The 18,651-nt window shown below is 39.6% G+C and overlaps 1 protein-coding gene across 2 annotated transcripts in view; it reads left to right on the top strand.

Annotated features, from left to right (window-relative positions):
- The window catches only part of mlphb (melanophilin b), a 76,154-nt gene extending 58,800 nt beyond the window's left edge, over positions 1–17,354 (top strand). For both annotated transcript variants that reach the window (XM_042001417.1, XM_042001416.1), the window contains 6 exons: positions 226–507; positions 6,403–6,552; positions 9,987–10,052; positions 10,411–10,462; positions 11,907–12,001; positions 16,594–17,354. In XM_042001417.1, the coding sequence (XP_041857351.1) occupies positions 226–507; positions 6,403–6,552; positions 9,987–10,052; positions 10,411–10,462; positions 11,907–12,001; positions 16,594–16,620 (672 nt within the window). In that variant the 3' untranslated portion in view covers positions 16,621–17,354. The remainder of the gene's footprint in view (positions 1–225; positions 508–6,402; positions 6,553–9,986; positions 10,053–10,410; positions 10,463–11,906; positions 12,002–16,593) is intronic.
- The last annotated feature ends 1,297 nt before the right edge of the window (positions 17,355–18,651 follow it).

Genomic DNA, 18,651 nt, shown 5'->3' with positions numbered 1-18,651 from the left:
GCGGCTGTCAAATTTATTAAGTGATCTGAAGGTCGTAGAATTTGGTGTGAAACTGTTCTGACTTTGGCTGCAACCAGTCCAACAGTGGTTGCAACTGTTCTTTGCAGTGGTCGCGACCACAGCCACTAAAGGACCCCAACAATGCTGTTTTAATGGCACAAGTACTCTTGCTTTGTGCATTATAACTAAAATATTATCTCTGTTCTGTTGTTATGATACTATTAGGTTCCAACTGCACACAGCACATCTCCTCCTCAGTGGGAGGAAGTGGACCTCGAAGAGCAGCAGCTCAGACAGAAGCTGCACAAGATGACAGACAACATCAGTGATTACAGCCTAACTTCTGATGAGGATGAGCCCCAAAGGCCATATTCTGCCTCAGAGGTCTCAGCATTGGGATGCCCAAAGGGGAGGCCCTCCAGAATACCCACCAGACCTACATCTACAGCAAGTCCCGCGAATTCCAGACTTGAAGACGAGATGCTTCAGCAAACTGATGCTGAGAAGGTAAAGATGCTATATCATGTAATCACACATCAGCATGCATAAGTTTGTTTACAGTTAAAAAAAATGAATTTTTATATAAATAGATAGTTAACATCTGGCCTGCTGCTCATTCTGAGCTTACTAAAAAAACAACTGGGCTCATGAAATTCCACACTACCTCTGGAATCCAGTCATAAATCAAGCCACTCAACCCTGGTGTTTATTTTCCCTTTGCACCCATGTCTCCCACATTTTCAGGCACAGAGTGGATTACAGGAATTACATGTGATGCAAAAGTGCTTTTACAAGCAATTCTCTCTGATAAAGCCTCATTTGTCTGCAGTCAGGATATGTTTTTTTACATCTCAGTATTACAGGTTTGTTTGTGCCATCTTCTGGTTTTGAGGATATAAAACCAGCCCACAGCAGGAACAGCAGATTTGTTTTGTTTTTTTTTTTATGCTTGCAGTCTGTCTTCTGGAACACAAGGGGGGCAAAGGTTGCCTGTCCTCTACATTTAGCTGGCTTACAGTCTTTATTTTTCCTGCTCCAGTGGTTCTACTAGGCTATGAATAGTAACTGACTATGGCAGAATATGTATTTAAAGAAGAAATAAACAACTACCTGCTGCTCATTTGTAAAAATTAACACCTTGTTTTCTGCATGTATGGTTGCACCAGCGTTTCATTACATTTAGGTTATGTAAAAGTTCTTCTCTCTAATATTCAACAGTTGAGATTCATCCAAATTCATCCAAACCTCCAAAGGGAAAAATAATGAAAAAAAATCATACAAACATTTTCCAATCTGTCACACAATGTATGGTTTGAATTTAGTCATTTACTAACTGAGGTTAGGAGAAGATTATGATGATGATTAAAATAAACCTTTAACTGTTGGTAGGAAATGCAATGTGACAGTCGTCTCCCTTTTAAACATCGTATTTTTCTCTCAGGCGTTTTCCTTTTCTGTCAGTGTGTTATATAGCTGTTTGTGCTTGTAAAAAGGTCTGCAGAGTTACAAAACCCACAGCCCACACCAAAGGCAGGCATTTTCTTCCACAGAAGACAGCACCAGACCAGATAAACAAAACAATGCAGGATTTTTTTTATTAAGTTTTTTTAAGATATTCTCACCATAGCATGGATTCTCGGGGTCCTGTCATCTGCTGAAATACTCAGATGACAGCAGGTACACTACCCAGAAGCCAACATTGCTGTCCGACCGCTGCTTCCCCGCCGGAATTAAAATAAAAAAAGGAATGGAGTTAGCAAACACCTGCGGAGAAACCGATATGGCAAAAAATGATTTAGAAAGCAAAGTTAAAAGTAATGACGTGCCTATTAGGTTAGCAAAACTGGTTATAAAAAGCGGACATATTAATGAACTCCACGAGAGTCAAGTGTGGAGGTTTTTAACACGCTGTATGCCGCTTGTAAAACATGTTTAGTTAATGACATTTAGAAATGAGTGAAATACAACTTTATATGTTCTGTTTGGGTTTATTTAACTTTGGTAGACATGCTGTGAACCATGTACTGTTTTATTGTTGTTCTCCCTAATTTTTTTGTTTTGTTTTTGTTTTGTTTTTTTGTTTTTTTTTGTTTTGTTTTTTTTTTACAATTGTAATTGACCTCTAAAAAGAAAGCTAGAATCACTTAGTAACTGGTCTAAAAAAGAAGGGTGAGAACATTTAATCAAATTCAATGTATTCTAAAGACTAAATAAATTTTTAAAAATGGGAGCGGGATGGGATCGGGAGTAATTTTATCAGGATTGGGACGGGACAAGATTTTTTTCTGTGGGAGTGGGATGGGACAGGAGTAATAATGCACTCCCGTGTCATCCTCTAGTTTCTACTAGTTATCCTTTCTGCTGACTTATCCTCTTTGTTTTAAAATCATTTGCTACCAGTCGGTGTGTCAGGCCCTCTCAACTCAAACCAGCTTTCAGCCAGTCAGTATTCAACCAACACGTTGTCAGCTCTGGTTGGCTCCAAGGGCTATAATTATTAGGTTTTTGGAAGATTGCATGCCTCTGAGTCTGTCTTTAAGAAATGGCCATTGGCTGAGCACCACAAACTGGTTTCTCCACCAAACTTAAAAATGCTGAGTCTTAGTTCTTTCAACATTTACAGTAAGATGTTGCATATCTTATTTCTTCTGTAAGTCTGTATTTGAGATTGTAATCTTTTATTGTACACTTGTTTGAAATAAGTCTCTCTTGAGAGTGTAACTCAGTGTCTCAGTCACCAGAACAAGGCAGGATATTCTCTACAACACTGGAACTTTCTTCTTGACTCAGGCAAGGTTGAAGAGGTGCTGCAACATTTCACATGCCTAGTCTGCAGTGCCTTTTAGGACCCCTGGGGGAAAATCATCTGAGCCTGCAGCCATGTTCCAGTTCAGTCTCTACAGCTGCCCGACAGCTGGAGACCACATGTCCATAACATAATGGTGTCACAGTAATAAAGCCATAGAAACTGGGAGGTAGTAAAGTTTCACATTACCTGCTGTTGTGCAAAGTACAGCATTCTTGTTTATAACAAGTTGCCAACCTCAAACAATTATGTTTAAAATGAAATATTTTGTGATCACATCTGAGTACATATCATGTAAAACAAGTCTTGTTCTTCACATCAACTTTTTAAAAATATATATATATTTTTTTAAATCAATAAGAAAAATAAAACAAAAAAGAAACTTAAAAAAGAAACAAAAATAGAAAACAAACATGTGTCATGACAACAACCAAAGACAGAAACTCAAAAACACCTAAACAGAATTAGTGTATAAACCCACGGGACAACTCAGTGACTGTGTCAGCATGCAGAGGATGAAGAATGAGGAATGACCAGAGATGAGTGTGATGCAAATGTGACCATGCCTCTACGAAAGCTAGAGGCAGACCCGGGAGATTAGCGGCAATCCCGGAGAACAAACCCAAGCCACCCCACCACAAAGACTACCCTGGACTCACCCAGACGGCGGCAGAGGAAGGCCCCAGCCAGAGCCCCTGTGGTCTTAGAAGTAGGCTAAAGTACAGCTAGAAAAACTGTTTAAAAAGTAGAGGAAATCAACCAAAACATTAAGTGTGGGGCATTTTATTTTAAAATTTGTATTGTGCAATTTTTCGACCGATGGAGCATACATGAATGTAGTTACCAGTTGCACTGATTAGTTTTATCTTTAGATTTAGGCAATGGGTGTATGCTTTATATAATCAACATGAGTGAAGTTGGCAAAACATTATTTATGCAGCCTTCTGATGCCCTTTAATGTTAAATTACATTTTCTTTACTCCCGTATTTTCTTTGCCATGAAATATATCATATATGAACCAAAACAAAAGCCAGATATGCTTTTCTCAATGTCAAAAAGATGTCATCTTTGATAGAGTTGTATTTTATATATAATGGTCACAAATGGTCTGGCACTAATTGTAACACATAGTGAGTCGCTGCTACAGCCTGTCACGTTGGTATTTTCTGACAAAGTAAAACTAAAGGAGATATGACATCATGACGGTGGCTGAAGAGAGACTGTAATATTAATAATGTCAAGTTTTTGGTGCTGCAGTGAATAAACCTCCTCCCCCCTGCATTCACATCTCTCCTCCTAAAATACGCCTCAACCTGCAGCTGTGATGAACGCTCGTTCTGTGCTCTCAGATATTTTATACACTTACTTTATTTCTGCAGTTACTGGCTACTTAGCTAATGCTATGCTAGGTTGGGATAACCACAGCAATGTTATTGCTAACATAAGCACTACACCTTAAGCTAATTTAGCACAACTTTAGCAATGCAGCGTAAATAAAAAGCTGACAGACGCAAGCATAACTCTTCATTACACATGGCAAACAAAATTAAACAGAAACTGGAGATATGCTGAGCCATTAATTTCACATTATTATAAGCTTACCTGTAGGCAAGCTCCACTCAGCACACTGCTGTAATGTAACCAGGCTGTAGCTAGCTTTCCCTGTTGAAAAGAAAGGGGGATGACTGTGGGATTGAATGGAGTCAGAGTGCCATCTAGTGGACAACACTGCAAGGACATCATTCTGCACAACTCCGACACTTAATAGCATTTACTGTTTTATGATATATTAAGAATAAATCGGCATTTAATCGGCAAAACAATGGCCGACATTGGCCATTTTCCGCTGATTTAAACGGCCAGACGATAAATTGGTCGAGTCTTATTTACAATATGCACAATAACTTCCATCCATGCACCTGTAGTGAGTGCTTCATTATCCAGATTTCTGGCCTATAAATTCTCTAATTTTGCAGCTTGACTGTTTGGCTTAACTTCTTGCACCCTCTGCTACCAGAGTTAATGGGGTTAACATCCAGTTTTAGAGTCTAACTTCAGGTCTGTATATATACCTATAAGCATGTGTGGTATCTACAGAAAGTCCAGAATCTCAGCTAACAGCTCAGTAAAACCATTTCTGTGACCACCAAACACAGCTAAGACAACAAATAATGAAACCAAGTAGCCTACATGAAAAAATATGAACACAAATTATGTTTCCGCATGTCCACCCGACGGCATGAACAGCACAAATGGCTCCTCTACTGAAAGCTCACATCTCACATATTCCAAACCTGTAAGTTTCATCTCGCTATGACCAAGATTCACCAAACCAGAGGCAAAAGAAGGCCCAAATTATACTTTACATTTGTAAAACAGTCAGAAAACATGTCTTACTTTTGCAGTCTTGCCGAAATTAAAACCGCATTTATTGAAAAAATAAATAAAAAGTTTCGGTTTATCATTTATCATTGTCTTTTGGGAGAAGTTTCCCATCCAAAAATCCCAATGTTCTGCCCATCTGCAATGGTTTTGACAGACAAAGAGAGATGTTGGTCCTTTTTCTTCTTTTTTAAGTTCCAGACAGAAAACGTCTCTTTATTTTAATAAACCTGCTCTCTTCTGATTATCTGAGGCACTGCTGCAGCAGGACAAGGAAGCGAGGACGAGACATGGACTGCAGCCTCTGCATCTGGTTTTTGTGATCAAAGCCAGTGAGCAAGGAAGGAAGAAAAAAACCTTAACTCGCACAAAAAAAAGCCATTAATTAATTATTGCGTTAACGTAACACTAACGCGTTAACTTACCCAGCCCTAATACACTCAACTGTAGCAGATGCCTAAACATTTAGACCAAAAACTAGTTTGTTCTGTTTATTTTGTTTCAACTTTTATTTATGGTAGATATTCTCCCTTGTGTTTTGTGCTATAAAACCATGTCCTGCATCTCTTCTGCATCTTTGTTGTTGTCATTTCATGTTTCCAAAAGGTAAAATGAAATGCTGTTACAGTATATAGCACTGCCTTTATACATGTTTACAAATCACTGAACACATCAGAGACTGTGTCAGCTTCAGCATCATGCCTACCCACACTTTGGCCCTCAGTGTCGTTTCATGTGTGCTTCTTTGCTTTGTTTTTTGTTTCCCTCTTTGAACTCCTTGATACCTCTTGTATTGGAATTACAGGAGACTTTTGTTGAACTCTAATCACCAGGTCTCCTAACATTTGCCACACAGCCCCCATGAAACATGAAAGTCACTTTTGTTTTACATCTGGTCTCAGTGTTTGCATTCTATCTGGGTTTTCACCTAACCTGAAACACATGACAAAACCAGACAACCTGTGACTGCAATATGAAGGATCAAGATATTTACCTTTGAAAGTTAAACTTATCTGCACTTTCTGCTAAAATAGTTAGTCTCATACCTCATGCTCCTGTCATTTGTGTAAGAATGTTTGCATATTAAATTACCTCATTGTCCTCATTCATTCCACACTGTAGTAAAAGCAGTGAAAGAAAAACTGCCCTTTTTAAAAACACTTTTAGATTTCATATGAACGTCTGGCCTTTAACTATAAAACTTTATTTGCAGATGTACTATTCATCAGACAGCCTGGAGAGGAAGAAGCACCCCCTGCAAGAGGCATCAGTGGCAAGCTTCAAAGGCTCAACAGCCTTACTGGTTGAACTGGAAGATAAAGTAGCTCAAGCAGCTGCCAGTGTTCAGAATGCTAAAAGTGAGGTAAGAATAAACATAGGCAGAGTTAAACTGAGCTGCTTAGTAAATTTGTTTTTAATAAAGGAAAAAAAACTTTGGTTGAAATTTCTATACAAACCATTGGTTAAGTGACAATCAGAGTCAGATGTACTTTATTAATCCCAGACTGGGTAATTTCAGTGTTACAGTAGCAGAAATGTCAGAGACAAAAAAGAGTGAAATTAAACTGTAAGATGCAAAAAATACTATATACAAACATAGAAATGTAGAAATGTAAAATATATATATATATATATACATACATACAGAGAGGATGTGGTATACGGAGCTGTGGCCTGTGGCAGGAAGGATCTCAGCTAGCTTTCTTGTGGGAGCTAAACTGCTGAAGAAGTGGTTCAGCTCATTAGTACTCTCCAGGCACCACAGTGGTTGTCTGGCCCTGTCCCCGTAGCCTGGGACATCTTTCATCCCAGTCCACACATCTCTTACATTGTTCTCCTGGATCTTGGCCTCCAGCTTCCTCCAGAACACGTTCATACATTCCCTCAGCTTGTGCTGCACCCTCTTCAGTTCCTGTCAATCCCCTGACCTGAAGGCTCTCCTCTTCACATCCAGGAGCCTTCAGGTCGCGGGTTATCCAGCTGATTTGGAAAGCAGCGGACAGTCTGTGGTGGCATGCAGCTCTCCTCACAGTATTTGATGTACTCTGTGAAGTAGTCAGCTGTAGCACCGATGTGTTCTCCATGCAGCTCACAGAGCGCGCCCCAGATGGTGGCAGTCCCTTAATGCCTCAGTGGCCTCAGGAGTCCAGCTCCTGACAGTCCGTTTAGTAACACGCTGCCGTTGGATAATAGGGACATACTCCGGGTTCAGGTGGAGAAGGTTGTGATTTGATCTGCCTGTAGCACTGTAAGCATCCTTGGTGTTTGAATACAGCAGCTCGAGAGTTTTACTGTCTCTTGTGGTGCAGTCAACATATGGTGGAAGCTAGTCAGATGGTTGTAGAGCGTGGCAGAGATGATGAGCAGAGCACTGGGCTGCTGCATCTGTAGCCTGGAGACCGAACTGAGGATGACGTCACCAGCCTCCACAGCGTCTGCTGACGGAGGGATGTAGCTCCCTCGGCAGATAAGACGGACATAACCCGACCGCAAGTAGTTCAATGTCTGGGATGCAAAGACAATCTTTCACCATAACATGTCCAGGGACCCACCATCTCTCACTCACATACAGTGCAGCTCCCCCTCCTCTCTTTTTTCCGCAGCGTTTTTATCAGCAGTGCTGAAGCCGGGCAGAGCCACGCTGTCGTCTGGGACATGCAAGTGCAGCCATGTTTCAGTAAAACACATCAAACTGCATTCATGGTATTCCTTCTGTGTCCTCACCAGCGCAGCCAGCTCGTCCATCTCATTTGCCAGTGACCATACATTTCCCATTATAATGACTGGAACTGGAGTCTTTCATGCTTTCTCTGCATTGTTCTCAGTTTATTTCCCGATCTGTGGATCCAGGCAGCATTCCAGAGCTGCACAGCGCAATCAGCTGGTCGTCTGTGTAAACAATACGACTGCCCTGAGAGACGTATGCGATTGCAAAGGTGACAGAGCAAAAACAGCAACAGTTTCTTAAGAACCTCAAAAATCAACTGCTCCACGGGCTGATTTGTTTGGTGGGAGTTGTGACAGACATGCAAAATGGGGAAAAAAGTAACTAGAAAGGTAAAGTGAGTAAAAGTTAAGCAAACAGATGAGCGCTGCTGTAACAGGCTGCCGTCTACCACAGCGTCATCTTTACAAAAAGTTGTACGATCCATTGTTTTGGGTTTTTTTTTTTTTTTTTTTTTTTTTTTTGTATCTTTGTTTCTTTGTTGTTTTGGTTGGTTGGCTGCCTGGCTGGCTGGCTGGCTGGTTGGTTGGCTGCCTGGCTGGCTGCCTGGCTGGTTGGTTGGTTGGTTTAACCTGTCCTGTCTGGCATCCTACATCTGACAGCAGAATTTGCTTTGTTTTGCCAGGAGAAGCTTTTTGGATATGAGGCTCCCTTTGAATCTTAAATGTTATTTTTTATTATTATTTCATTATTTTATATATTTTTATTTATTTACAAATTTACACATAATCGCTGGACCGGACCAGAGGAACAAAAGAAGGGAGAGGGTGAACATAGGAGAGAAGGAAGGGTAAAAGGAGGAAAAAGGAGGGAGAAACAAGGTAGAGGAGATTTGTTCTAAATTTCACTCGAAAGTTAAATATATACAAACACTGCCTGGCTCAAAAAAAAGATGTCACCGAACGTTTTCTACACACTGTAATATTTTATTTGACCTCCTTTAGCTTTGATTCCAGCAGCTTTCGCTTTGGTATTGTTTCTATAAGCTTCTGCAATATTGCAAGAATTGTTTTCCATCCAGAGTTGCATTAATTTTTCACCAAGATCTTGTATTGATGATGGAGAGTCTGATCACTGTGCAACACCTTCTCCAGCACATCCCAGAGATTCTCAGTGGGGTTCAGGTCTGGACTCTGTGGAGGCCAATCCATGTGTGAAAATGATGTCTCCTGTTCCCTGAACCACTCTTTCACAATCTGAGCCCCATGAATCCTGGTACTGTCATCTTGGAATATGGCCCTACCATCAGGGAAGATGGAATAATCTGCTCATTCAATATGCTCAGGTAGTCAGCTGACCTCATTCTTTGGACACATAATGTTGCTGAACCTAGACCTGAACAACTGCAGCAACCCCAGATCATAGACTGCCCCCACAGGTTTGTACAGTAGGCACTAGGAATGATGGCTACTTCACTTCATCTGCTTCATGCATGCCAACGATATTTCCCTTCTTAAACAGACTGACATCTTTTACACGATCACAGGATTTGTCTTTCCACGTGACTGTTAAAGACATGAGAAGCTATTCATTGCATCTGTTGGGGTTAAATAACTTTATACCAGGTGAAAGATAATCACCCATGCAGTAATTATACAATAGGAGGCTCCTACCTATTTTCCAGGCAGGGGTTCAAACAGTGGCTTTTCTGTGTGAATTTGTCCAGTGTGCTTGTTTCTGAATTTTTATTGTAATTCATTTATATTATTATATTATTATAATGAATATATTAAATTGTATTTTAGAATCATTTCAAGTGATTTTGCAAGCTTTTAAAAAAACACACTAAAAACTGCTGCAAATTTAATCAACTTTTCAGGAAAGCTGCTGTAAAATCCAACATCTTTTGTCCCAACAATTAAAAAAAATGCTGCAAAATCTAATTGTCCAAATACCAGCTGAGTTCGTGCTACATCACACATCCTCCTAAAACACTTTGTTTATTTCTTTCTTTTTGCTGTGTATGAACACACACGTTCTAAGTGTCTTCTTTTGTTTGCTGCCGAACAATAGTTTAAGTTAAGACACAAATGTATTTAAAAAATCCTTCACTTTTTCTGTTCTCTTCCCAGGTGTTTTACATAGAGAACAGGATAGCTGCCCTGAATGCTGCTGGCACACCTGATAAAAAAAGACGGGTAATGACATCAGTTTCAGCTTTCAGTCTGAATCAGAGCCAATCAAGATTATTATATCTAATCTTTACTTTGAAGTTTCTTATTATTTATTGTACTGGTAAAAAACTATTTTGGTGATTATCTCCAGAGGCAGAGGTATTCTGTGGCACATTTATTCAAGTTAATTAACTCAAGAACATCATCTTGGATATGACATTAATGTGATTACCCAGTTCGATCTGATTTAAATCCACAGTTCAAATTGTTTCTGTCTTCTGAGTTGTCTTTGCAACAAGATGCCAAAAGAAGCTCACTGGCCATATGTTTTCTCTTCTTCTGACATCTGGACTGTCTCTTTGCCTCCCTATTTGGTGTTTAGCAGTCAGCTATCCCGATCCAAGCAAGAAGACTCTCCCACAACTTTCCCACAAGTAAGTGCCTTCACTGCTGCATGCCTCTCTGGTGACTCAACATCTTAACCTTGTTAAAAACAGAGAACATGATGCTCTACTTTGTGAACCAATGAACACTGTGTCCTATTGTACTCTGACTTTAATCTTCCCAGTAGTACTACACAGACCCAGGTTCTCTCCTGGACAAGCTGGGTCTGTGTCATGCTAGGCAAGATAGGCATCTTAAATTTAGGATAAATTTTAAACGTCTTCAGTTATTCCAAATTGTTACCTGGACTTCAGAAATATATGTTGAACAGAGGAACAGGGTTTTAATGAGTGAGCACAGTCATTACACAGCTTTTAATGTGCAGAATTATTGGGCAACTCAGTGAATTTTTTCCCAACATTTTTGGCCTTACAAACATCTTCAGTCACATTTTTAGTCACATACCTGTCAGTAACCACCATAATCACTTCTGATTCATTTTATTGCCAGTTTTGCAAATGTTGTTCCCAAAGGTGTATTAATTCTCCTTTACTGTTAATCTTCTTGTTAAAATTTCTGTTCAGAAAAGTTTCCTTTGTTTACAGCAAATTTCAGAGCTTTACACTATTAAATTATTGCAAGTTTTACCATTATTATGATTATTTACTCAGATACAGCTCTGCTGGAGAACAGGCTGAATTTGTTTTACAGCCTTCACTGAGGAAAGCTGTAAAGCTAAGCAAACACACAGAAAATACATCAGTATCTCACTGGAAATTCATTCCTTAACTCGGGGAAATCAAGTAAGATTACTAATGAAAATGTATAAAAACCAATAAGTTAGCTTAAGGCTAACATCTATGGAAAATACAGTTGTTAAGCTAGCAGTTAGAATGCATGAACAAACTAAAGGGATTTCAACAGTTTTGTCCATCAACAAATGTTTATCTCAACAATATTTTCTGTGTTCAAATACAAATTCACTATAATACGTTCAAGCTGATGTTTTCTGACCATAAAGGAGAACATGAAAAAGATCTTATTTTATAATCTGTCTGAGCTGACTATAGAAAGGCTAAAGGGACAAAACACACTACTTTACTGCAAGAAATTTAGTTGTCACATTATAGTAATGTTTCTTGATTGTCTGTCAATGAAAAAAAAAGTCCAATAATCAAGTTGAAAATAACATAATTTGTTACATGTTTATGATGTTTGTTAATATCAGGACATTCAGATTGATTTCTGAAATCATTATAAATAAACAAGATGGAAGAACCTGCATACAGAGACTCCTAAGCAGAAGTTTCTAAAATGACTTAAAGTCAGATCATTTTAAGATTGGTGCCACTCCCACCTAATTTCCAGACATCCTCTTGAACTAGAATTTATCCATTTTTTCCAAAGAGAACTAAAATCTGATTTCCTAGCTGTCCTTTAAAACATAGAGCTGGTAGAACATGCATTAATGATGCAGTTGCTGTATGTTTTCAGGCCAGTCGGACAGGTTTGTAAGGAACTCCCTCTACAGGGGCTCTCTGACACAAAGGAACCCTGTGCCAAAGCCCAAGACCCGGGCTACCTGTGCGGTATGACCCCACTCTGCGGTGCTGGGTACCATGAAGAGTTCACTTCTAAGATTACACAACTTCTAAATAAACACTTGTTCTGACATTAATATTCAGAGGGGAGAAACAGAAAATAAAAAAAACAATGGTACATTGTTTAATCTGGAAGTTTTTATATATTGGCAATCATTTTTATTTGCCTTTTGTGCAGTTATATGTGAAGATTGATTCCAGATTCAGGATTCATACTCTGTACTTGTAGCACAGCTGATGTCCATCTCCTCGTAATAATGTGTTGGTGTTACAGTATTACAAAAATACCTAATGGGGATAAAGATATTACATATGAATGAATATACATAAACAGAATCATCCAAACTCAACATGTGGTAATGATTATCTTTTTCCCTTCAGTGGGACGTAATTTTTGGGGTCAGTGGGACATTTTTCCAGGATAAAGGAAAAACAGGCTCGGTTTGTGGAGACCACAAAATTACTCATCTAATTTCCAGCAAGGAGATGTTGATTAAAGAATGAAAAATTATGGACATGATTTTCCAGAATGCCAGTTGTTAACGTTAGAAATGAACTCTTCATTCATGGATCAAACGGGGCTTTGTCTTCTGTTACTGATGATCTCCTGATAACTGATTCCCAATCAGAATTTTATGCTGATTTGATTTTTCTATTCTTTATTTGATTTACTTACTTTACTCACTTATTTATTTTCACTGTTTTAATCAAATAAACAATGTCTTTAAATCAAAACCTGTGATGTGAGTATTAGTCACTTTAGGCTTGTATTAAATCATCTCAGGATTTAGGTTATATATGCCTGGAAAAAGAGGAGGGGAAAAAATCCTTTTCTGCATATTTTTTATTATCCATCCATCAATCCATCCATCCATCCATCTTCTGCAGTTTATCCAGAGTCGGGTTGCGGGGGCAGCTGCCTAAGCAGGGAAACCCAGACTTCCCTCCCCCCGGCCACATTCACCAGCTCATCCGGGGGGATCCCGAGATGTTTCCAGGCCAGCCGAGAGATGTAGTCCATCCAGCATGTCCTAGGGCTTCCCCGGGGCCTCTTTCCGGTGAGACGTGCCCGGAACACCTCACCGTGGAGGCGTCCAGGAGGAATCCTAACCAGATGCCCGAGCAACCTCATCTGTCTCCTTTCAATGTGGAGGAGGAGCGGCTCTACCCTGAGCCCCTCCTGGATCACCGAGCTTCTCACCCTATCTCTAAGGGAGAGCCCGGCCACTGTGCGGAGGAAACTCATTTCGGCCGCTTGTATTCGCGATCATGTTCTTTCGGTGACTACCCACAGCTCGTGACCATAGATGAGGGTAGGAACGTAGATCGACTGGTAAATCAAGAGCCTTGCCTTTTGGCTCAGGTCCCTCTTCACCATGACAGACCGATGCAGAGTCCGCATCACTGCAGATGCGGCACCAGGCACCGACGACCTTGGGGCCACAGCTGCGGCTGGCCGCCTTGACAATAGAGGCACGGAACACAGCCCATTCAGACTCAAGTCCCCGGCCTCACCCGGGACATGGTTGAAGCTCTGCCGGAAATGGGAGTTGAAACTCTTTCTGACAGGGGACTCTGCCAGACGTTCCCAGCAGACCCTCACAACACTCTTGGGTCTACCAGGCCTGAACGGCCTCCTCCCCCACCATCTGAGCCACCTCACCACTAGGTGGTGATCAGTTGACAGCTCCGCCCCTCTCTTCACCCGAGTGTCCAGGACATGCGGCCGCAAGTCCGACGACACGACTACAAAGTCGATCATTGAACTGCGGCCTAGAGTGTCCTGTTGCCAAGTGCACATGTGGACAATCCATGACGAGCACAGAAGTCCAACAACAAAACACCACTCGGATTCAGATCAGGGAGGCCGTTCCTCCGAAGTACGCCCCATTTTAGATGAAATGTATACTTTTACATTGCACAGAAACTTCTTATTTATTTCCATTTAGATGTGCCACACCCTCTAGATAAGTGTCCTTCCAAGAAAGTTAAGATCTATTTCAGGCCAAATAAGATAGGAGAGAGATGATGATTTATTCTTATTTATTTATTTATTTATTCCTATCTGGTGTCTTTTGTTAATACAAAACATATTTGTAAAAAGATGTGATAACTGAATGCAGTGACTTGAAATCTCATCAACTCATATTTTATTCCCAGTAGAACATAAACAACGTATCAGATGGTGAAACTGAGACATTTTGACATTTAATGAAAAATATGAGCTCATTTTCAATCTGATGGCAGCAACACATCTGTAAAAAGTTAGAATGGAAGCAATATACGCAAATTAAAAACAACTTGGGGGCATTTCCAGGTAATTTGGTTAATTGGCAACAGGTCAGTAACAAGACTGGATATAAAAGGAACATTTCAGAGAGGCAACAATTTTAGAAAAATGTTCCTCAACGTAAAATTGTGAAGACATTGAAGATCCCACCATCTACAGTGTATAATATCATTAAATGATTCAAAGAACCAGAAGGGATCTCTGTGCACATGGGACAATCTGAATATCTAAACTGGGTGTTGGTGATCTTGGGGCCTTCAGGCAGCAATGCATCAAAAGCAGACCTCATTCTCTACCAGAATTCACTGCATGGACTCAGGAAGACTTCCAGAAAAACAGTAACTTCACCCTAAGATCCACAACTGCAAGCTAAAGCTTTACCATGCAAAGAGGAAGTCATAAAGTCATATATGAGCAGGATCCAGAACCAGCACCATCTTCTCTGGACCAAAGTTTTTTTAAATGGTCTGAGGCAAAGTAGAAAACTGCTCTGTGGTCAGATGGATGAAACTGTGAAACTGTTGTCCTGCAGACTAAAGAGGAGAGGGAGCATCCAGCTTGTTATCAGTGGACAGGTGAAAAGCTGCATCTCTGATGGGATGGGGCTGCATTAGTGCCTATGGCACATCTGGGAAGCTCCATCAATGCTGAAAAGCACATGGAGGTTTTAGAGCAACATCTGCTGACAACGTCTATTTCAGGGAAGACCTTGCAGGTTTCAGCAAGACAATGCTGAACCACATCCTGCATCCATCACAGCAGCATGGCTTCACAGGAGAAGAGTCCGGCTGCTGAACTGGCCTGCCTGCAGTCCAGACCTTTCACCAATACACAACATCTGGAGCATCATAGAAGCAGAAATCCAGCCACCAAGATCCAGGACTGTAGAGCAGCTAGAATCCTGCATCAGACCAGAATGGGACAACATTCCTCTGCTAAAACTCCAGCAACTGGTCTCCTCACTTCCCAGATGTTTCACAGTTGTTAAAAGAAGAGGGGATCCTACACCATGCTAAACATCACCCTGGAACTACTTTTTACACCATGCTGAACATCACCCTGGAACTACTTTTTACACCATGCTGAACATCACCCTGGAACTACTTTTTACACCATGCTAAACATCACTCTGGAACTACTTTTTACACCATGCTGAACATCACCCTGGAACTACTTTTTACACCATGCTAAACATCACTCTGGAACTACTTTTTACACCGTGCTGAACATCACCCTGGAACTACTTTTTACACCATGCTGAGCATCACCCTGGAACTACTTTTTACACCATGTTAAACATCACTCTGGAACTACTTTTTACACCGTGCTGAACATCACCCTGGAACTACTTTTTACACCGTGCTGAACATCACCCTGGAACTACTTTTTACACCGTGCTGAACATCACCCTGGAACTACTTTTTACACCGTGCTGAACATCACCCTGGAACTACTTTTTACACCATGCTGAACATCACCCTGGAGCTACTTTTTACACCGTGCTGAACATCACCCTGGAGCTACTTTTTACACCGTGCTGAACATCACCCTGGAACTACTTTTTACAACGTGCTGAACATCACCCTGGAGCTACTTTTTACACCGTGCTGAACATCACCCTGGAGCTACTTTTTACACCGTGCTGAACATCACCCTGGAACTACTTTTTACACCATGCTGAACATCACCCTGGAGCTACTTTTTACACCATGCTGAACATCACCCTGGAACTACTTTTTACACCATGCTGAACATCACCCTGGAACTACATTTCACAGACGTGTTGCTGCCATCAAATTCACTATTAGCTCATATTTTCCATGAAATGATAAAATGTCTCACTTTTATTCATTATGTCGTTTATGATTATTTGTTGGAAATTAAATATGGATTTATTAGATTTGCAAACATTTATTCTGTTTTTATTTGCTGGTACATTTTACACAGCGTCCCAACTCTTGAAATTCAGGTTGTACAACGAAAAAATAACTTAATTTTTATTCAGTGCTCACCTCTCACAAAGCTGCTCTCACACTTGCCAAAACAAGAAGTGATTTCCTGTTTAATTTGCAATAATTATGTCAACAATTTCCTTTTCTTTCCTTGAGCTCAAACACACTTTCAAAGCTACATGACTCACAGGCTGTTAGCCGGTTTATAAATGTTAGCATGCACATTCGACATATTTTCCTAGATACATTGGAGTGGTGAGTTCATTGACCTAATCTGAGCATTGATCGGTTATTAACCTTAAATAATCATTGTCTGTTTCTTTGTCTCTATCCTGCAGAAACCGGTAATGACACAGGGTTCATGAGAAGGAGGCTGAGTATTATGTGACAAGGAGCTTTTTCACCACTTTTATTCATTTATTCTCACAGCGGAAAATCTGAAGTCTGCTCAGAGAATCAAAGATGGGACTTCTTGGTTCAGGTTTTAAACTCTGTGTTTATGATATTTTACTAGGATAGATCTGTACCACATCCACAGCATGTGTTGTACCTGATATGCACTAACTTAGTTTGATCTGGCAAACATGTGATTTTCATATATTAACATGCATTTACTCTAAGGTGTTGGTCTGAGAAATCTAACAGGTTATTCAGCATGTGTCTCATATAAATGTAAATATTTGTTTCAGACAGTGCAGTAACAAACTACAAGTCATTCCCAAAATAGTTTTACAGCTCGTAACTTATTCATATCTTCATTGAAAGTGTAAAAACTTTGAAGTGATTAAGAAAAAATAATGATGTTAAGTAAGAAGCCCTTTTAAAATATGATGTAAATCATTAAAGACCAAACAGAATGTATAGATTGTGGTACAAGTTCTAGATATTTTCTAGATTTGTAAATTGTGTCTTGTAATCACTAGTTTTCTGCTGACACTGCTAAAAGTGTGTTAAAATATTCCTCTATAACCTGTTTAGATACATTTTTATTGTTTTGCTGTAACATAATTAAAACAATCCTGTTTACAACTCAGTCATTTCTGTTTTACTGAAGCACCATTAAAGCTTTTTCATTTGTTTTTACTCAGATAAAAGACGGTAGATGCAAATGTTTCAGTTAAATAAATATTAATGCAGTTGGTTTGATGTTCCCATGTGCTGTCTTTCCTTTGTTAGAATAACTGACACTTTTCTTTTGACATTGCCAACCTTTAAATCTAATTTGTAAAATTTGTGAGTTTTTATAAAATATTTACTAACCATTAGTACATATCTAAACTCTGTAAGTGAAGCATAAATAAAAAACTCATAACTGGTTTGTGAGTGAGGCAATAATACATTTTTAAGTTCTGAATCCATAATTTACAGCATGAAAATACAATCATTAAACATACTGTAGCTGAGCTTATTAATGAAGAATAAAACATTAATACGTTTGTCTGCAAAGTATTTATTAATGAGTATTAATGTCTGAAACTTTATAAATGATGACTTCAGGATTTTCTAACTCATAATTAATGAGCTCATCAATGATGAGAAAAACATCCACAACTGTGCTTATAAACCACATACTAATGAGTATTCCTGTCAGAAATATGCTTTGTAAATGATGAATTCAGTATTCAGTCATGCTTAGCAAATGCTTCATCGTGTATATGTATTATAAAGTGTTACTAAATAAGAATATTGGCAGAAAGATGCAAGCAGAGGGCAGAGCGAAGCAGTTTAAAAGTGTAAGTTTAAAAGTGTGTTTATTTCTGTTGTCTAGTTTATCACAAGTTGTCATAACAAATAAGAGTTAATGTATTTTCTCTAGAAAGAAAAGGCTTGATTGATGTAAGAAAAGGGCCTTTTGCAAAAGACAAGAGCATGACTTAAACATTGATATTTGACGGCTATCTAAACAATTTGAAAACCATTAAAAAAAATCTAAATTATTTCAATACTTCAAAATTTTCTGACCAAGACAGAACAAGCTAAATAGGCTAAATGAAATTAATCAGAGAAAAAAAGGTGAGAGTGTCCGGCGGTGGCGAACGGGTGGTTTGGGGCGACTCACTGGACCACGTTTTTAACAAAAGAACCACAGACAGACATGACATTATACTGAAAAACATTTATTTTTTTCTTCTTAGCCTGGACAAGGTTTCACAAGCTCGCTTTCGTTGTTTGGCCGCCTGCCTCCTTCTGGCCAGAGCCTCCTCTTCTGCCTTGGTTCTTCTATCTGCTGCAGCGCTTGTGGATGGCTGGCAGCCGAACACCCTCTGTCTTTCTATCTCCATCATGGTTTCCTGCTTTCTTAAGGCTTTGTCCTTCCTTCCAGCTGACAGGATGTTTTGGCACAAATCATTTGATCTACTGGTCCATACTTTGTCTACTCTGTTAAACATCTCTAA

Source organism: Melanotaenia boesemani, chromosome 12 (genome assembly GCF_017639745.1).
Source record: "Melanotaenia boesemani isolate fMelBoe1 chromosome 12, fMelBoe1.pri, whole genome shotgun sequence".
NCBI classification, from domain to species: domain Eukaryota; kingdom Metazoa; phylum Chordata; class Actinopteri; order Atheriniformes; family Melanotaeniidae; genus Melanotaenia; species Melanotaenia boesemani.
This window is presented reverse-complemented; position numbering and strand designations above follow the sequence as displayed.